Source organism: Mycetomoellerius zeteki, unplaced genomic scaffold (assembly GCF_001594055.1).
Source record: "Mycetomoellerius zeteki isolate Tzet28-1 unplaced genomic scaffold, Tzet1.0 scaffold149, whole genome shotgun sequence".
NCBI classification, from domain to species: Eukaryota; Metazoa; Arthropoda; class Insecta; order Hymenoptera; family Formicidae; genus Mycetomoellerius; species Mycetomoellerius zeteki.
The window spans coordinates 21,664-26,751 of NW_017256436.1; the positions used below are offsets into that span (position 1 = coordinate 21,664).

Below are 5,088 nucleotides of genomic sequence, written 5' to 3' on the forward strand. Positions count from 1 at the left end.
TCTTCTACGTATCATACAGAATTATTTATTTGAGTAATCTCTGATGAAAATTTTTCTCAGAATTTTTCACATAATTTTGCAGAAATTCTATATAATTTTTCAGAATTTCCATATAATTTTATAACTTTCTTACATTTTTCATACGAATTGGAACACTTCTCAGAAAATCTACATCTTATCTCAGAATTTTTCATATATATTACTTATGAAATATATAAGATTTCTAAGATTTTTTGTATAATTTCTGATGAAATGTTATAAAATCTAAAACAAGAACATTTTTTTTTAATTATGGAATGAGAAATTTCAGAATTCACTTGTATAAACAGTTCTGAGAGAAGATATAAACTTTCTGAATATTTCTGAAAAATGTTCTAATTCATACAAAAATTATGAGAAAAATTGTCGCTAGAGATGCAATAATATTTTTTTAATTTCAGGAATAATTTTATCGAGAATCTTTCGAAAAAACCTTTCGAGTAAAGTTTTACTCCGTTAATAGCAGTGCAAATTAAGAGGTTATGGTGATGACAGTTTAAAGGCAGTTTCATTGCATGTCGGCCATTTTTAATACTCTCGTTAGTAACTTTGCGATACTGACTTAAGCCGGTTGCGCTTCTCTGATATCTAGAACTCTAGCGGTACTTTGTTAATCTAGTGACTTTAGATCAGGCGGATGTGCTGCGGCGCATCTATCGTTTTATAGTCCATGGTGTGGCCAACTTTCTTTCCTACGGTACGAAAAAGCCGTGAGGTGCGTGATACGTATTGCTGTATAGAATAATCCGTAAGCATCGGGTGTTTTGACAGTTTTTTCGTCGCGTTTCGCCCCACGTTTGCGATCGATATGCAACGCGATCCCCGTTCACACGTTAATGTTTGATTCCTGCCCTCAGAACATATTTGCTAACAGACAATTGCGGGGTTAACCTCTCTAATCGAACTCCATGTCGCGTTCCACAATAACCGATTGCTCGATTGTCGTTGATTTCTTGCAATTCCATTACTTCTCGAAACGTCACACCACGTAGCGCGACGCCTTTGATTCTTATTTTCTTTTCTTAGACTATAAATTTATCTGTCACGCGACACGAGAGGTTATGACGCTTGATATTTTAAGATGTTTACATTGCCAGCAAGGATTTTATCTCGATATGATTTGCTTTAGACGAAAAATAATAACACTAACGTTTCGGTTTTATAGAAAATTTCGCTAGAATATAACTCGTAGTTATGTTATCGTTTGAAATTTCTTACCTTATAAGTCACAACAATTTGTAGTTTATATATACTTTGTTTCTTTTTCAGCATACATCAAGATGGTGAAGATTATGAAAATAGGGAAAGTCGTGCTGGTCCTTAGCGGCCGGTACGCAGGAAGAAAAGCTATCGTCATGCGTAATTATGATGAGGGTACAGCAGAAAAACAATATGGACATGCTATGGTTGCAGGTATTGACCGGTATCCACGCAAAGTCCACAAAAGGATGGGCAAGGGTAAATTGCATAAACGATCTAAAATCAAGCCTTTCGTTAAGGTATGTTTTTTCATTCTCATCGAATTCTTTTTGGAAATTTTGGATAAAGTTGAAATTTTTCATTGTGCAATTTTTAGTATTTTTATTGTACCTTCTCATTTATTTATAAAACATTTTAGATCCTAAATTATAATCATTTAATGCCAACGAGATATACAGTGGATCTACAGTTGGAAAAAGTAGCGCCTAAAGATCTTAAGGACCCAATGAAGCGCAAGAAGGTTCGCTTCCAAACGCGTGTCAAATTCGAAGAGAGGTACGTAATTTAATATTCTGCTGTTACCTCAAATTCCGTGCATCACATAATCATAATTAATTTTTTATCATATTTTTCAGGTATAAAAACGGTAAAAACAAGTGGTTTTTCCAGAAATTAAGATTCTAATTGTTTCTAAATAAAAGTCTGATATACAGATGTAAAAAGGTGAATACAATTTTTTCCATCACATTATCCTATGTAAACGAGATATACTGAACCTTTATATATATTTTTATTATCTTCTATTTTATCTGACTTTTAATTTAATCAACTTATACTTAAGTCATACTTCATAAGTCTCGTTAACTCTCCTATCATTCATATCACACATACATACATAAATATATATATATATATGAAATATTCAATAAAACTTGTAAGTTTTTTACTGAAATTCCAGTTTTATTTTAATTTGCATGTTTTATTACATGAAGTTATATTTCTTATGTTTGTGCATTGCATATCTAAAAAACTTTAGTAGGCTTTTATTTCATTTTCAGTAGTTACACTGTAGAAATTAAATATTATATATAACAAGATATTCAAGAATGAAGAAGTAACGAAATAATCGTAAAAGCAAAATATATATAATTTATAAGCATATTAAATAAACTTAACTTGATAAATATAAATACTCTGAAATATATAAAGACTCCGAGTATATAAAGCGATTTTCATAAATTGATCTAGCTCTCTCTGCGCTTTATGACTAGATCTCTACTTTAATTTGTTCAGCTTTTTGACACGTTCATCGAGCATCGCTAAGTTGCTTTTTATAACCTCCATATTAGAAGCAAAACTTTCCTGGACTCCCTTCAGTAGAGACTTGTTACTTTCTAATCCCGACGAGATGTCTACTTGCAGTTCCTCTAATTTTATTAAAGATTTACTGAAAGCAGCAGCTGAAATGCAATAAGTTTTCTTAGAATGCATTTAAACAAGCATACATTTGTGATCGTTGATTAGTTATACCTTGTTGATGAATGTCGCTCAATGCCAGTAATCTTTCTACTGTTTGCGGTAATATTTGTGATATAGCATCCGTTTTCTTCATTATTTCATACATTTCCGAGATCTGTAAGAAAAAAATGCAAAAGAATAATTCATTATGCAAGATATATACCGTAAAGTTAAAAACACTCAGTTTATGTCTTACCTTTTGCTCTTGCTCCGATTCTTGTTCCGTTGTTGCTCTTTTCTGCGCAATACTGTCCATCCGGTAAATCAATGTGCCTAATCTCGTTTCGATGGTGTCTAATTGATTAACATCTAACAACGAAGCCTTTGCTTCTAATTGTTGCACAGCTTCCATAACACCCTGACATTTAAGATTCTGTAAAGAAAAAAGAAGTTACAAATCTATTTAAAATATGTATGCATGAGAAATTTTAATGAATCCTACCTGCGAGAATTTTGAAAGCTTGTCGTTACTTGATCCTATGATATTTTCTAGACAGCAAAGTCTTTGTTCAAGCTGTGCAATCCTAGCAGCTTCCTGCATTCTTGCTTTTTCTGGCAAATACATCATCTGATACTTAAGAGTACCAGGATCAACCAACTCGTCTGTTTTTTTACTCTCCGATGACTTAGTGGGAGGCATACTGGTTTGCTTAAACAATTCTATCTGCGATATCAATTGCCTGTAAAATTAACGTCATATCTTCAAAGGGAAAATGACATTTGTATGTAATAGATAGTAAGTTTTCAATTTCACATACTTAAGTATAGTGCCTTGTGGATCTGATAGACTTGCAACTACATCAGGTCCTAAACACTCTTCCAATTTCAGAGAAACCAATTGTTTTTCTATCTGTTGTGCTTGAGCAATGATTTCGCTCACAGATTTGATCTCTTCCTCATCCTTGGATTTTTCCTGCATACATTGTTAATGTATATTAATTCTTAGAGTATTATTATGAACTACGGAATAATTTTAGCATATTTTATTGATAACGATAGTTTACCTTTAATTCATTCAACTCTTCGTACAATTCCTTAATTTCACATTGTAGTCGTTGGAACTTTTGGAGAGGAGTCTCTTTCTCGCCCTCACCAGCAAGTTCCCAATCGCCGAATCTGGAAATATTTGTGTTTATATATTGTTCTATATTATTAAACATATTGTTAGAATAGCTCACTTGTATCCTGTTCTTGGCTTGTTAGACAGACGATCTGAGAAATCAACCGGCTTTCCGACAATCTGCTTGCCCTTGAACTTGTTGAATGCCTCTTTGGCACTGATGTGTAGCTGTTCTACGCAAGAGCTATCAGGTTCATCCTAAACAAATCAATCAATTAATACAATGAATATTATGTACAATGCATATTTATTACATCTTTTACCTCGCAGTACATTTGCATTTGCTCCGATTCTGGCAAATCACTTGTCTCATAAACGTCAAGCTGGTCGTATGCCTAGGACATTCAATGTACGACATAAAACTGTTTATTCGTGAGGAAATGCATAAAATTATAATAAACGTGTAAAAGATATAAAAAAACTTACAATTCCAGGTAAATCAGCGTATTTAGGGTCCGCCATTTCTTGCGATTTCCTAAGGAATTCAGAAATAATGCAGAGTGTTGTCAGAGCTTTGGTAAGACGTTCTAATCCGTAAGTATACACTATACACCTGGTATGTACACTATGGGCACATTCAGTAGATGCATCCAGAAGAAGCACGATCGCTCACTGAGCGCTGAGTGAGCTCTTGCATCTGATTGGCATATTCCATTAGATCTAAAAATATAGACCAAACAGGTACAAGAGTTCACTGAGCGCTCAGTGAGCGGTCGTGCTTCTGGATGCACCTAGTGAACTTAACAGTTGAATGAGCGCTCGCTGTTATTGGTGTAGTTTTTTAGATTATCCAATCAGATCTTTAGAAGAATACCAATAGCAGCCCTCACTCAACTGTTGAGACTTCTGAATACGCCTAAGTCCGGATCTACAATAGCTGTTTTAAGCTTTAAACCGTAAAAAATTGACCAATTACAATCGAATTCGAGGAGAATAATTGGCTGCGTTCAGCAGAACGTTTGTTTTGCAACTGTTGGAAATTTCCTTCGCGCTAATTAGATCATACTTTTAGATCTAGAAGAATGGTCCTATCTCAGCAGACAATCATAAAACGGTTGCAAAACTGTTGAGTCTGCTGAACGCAGCCATTGACTATGATTCGTCCATTTCTTATGGCTTAAGGCTTGAAACCCTATCGTAGATCCGGGGTAATGAAATGATCACGTATGTATGCCGTGCATTAATGCTAGATTCACACTGCATCCGATTTT

At 34.0% G+C, this 5,088-nt stretch overlaps 2 protein-coding genes across 3 annotated transcripts; one reads left to right on the forward strand and one right to left on the reverse strand.

Moving 5' to 3' along the window:
* Positions 1 to 664: 664 nt before the first annotated feature.
* Positions 665 to 1,961, forward strand: RpL27 (ribosomal protein L27). Of its 2 annotated transcripts, none has more exons than XM_018444383.1 (4): positions 665 to 754; positions 1,309 to 1,538; positions 1,658 to 1,794; positions 1,875 to 1,961. In XM_018444383.1, exons 2-4 carry the CDS (start codon positions 1,320 to 1,322, stop codon positions 1,921 to 1,923), a joined length of 405 nt encoding a protein of 134 aa, XP_018299885.1. In that variant the 5' UTR covers positions 665 to 754; positions 1,309 to 1,319; the 3' UTR covers positions 1,924 to 1,961. The 2 variants fall into 2 exon arrangements, with proteins under 2 accessions (XP_018299885.1, XP_018299886.1); XM_018444384.1 differs by having other exon boundaries at positions 698 to 787.
* Positions 1,962 to 2,455: 494 nt separating this feature from the next.
* Positions 2,456 to 4,437, reverse strand: DCTN2-p50 (dynactin subunit 2). Its single transcript, XM_018444158.1, has 9 exons — positions 4,304 to 4,437; positions 4,141 to 4,212; positions 3,936 to 4,075; positions 3,762 to 3,873; positions 3,516 to 3,670; positions 3,200 to 3,437; positions 2,954 to 3,130; positions 2,770 to 2,872; positions 2,456 to 2,699 (listed from the first exon to the last, which is right to left on the reverse strand). Exons 1-9 carry the CDS (start codon positions 4,337 to 4,339, stop codon positions 2,515 to 2,517), a joined length of 1,218 nt encoding a protein of 405 aa, XP_018299660.1. The 5' UTR covers positions 4,340 to 4,437; the 3' UTR covers positions 2,456 to 2,514.
* Positions 4,438 to 5,088: the final 651 nt, after the last annotated feature.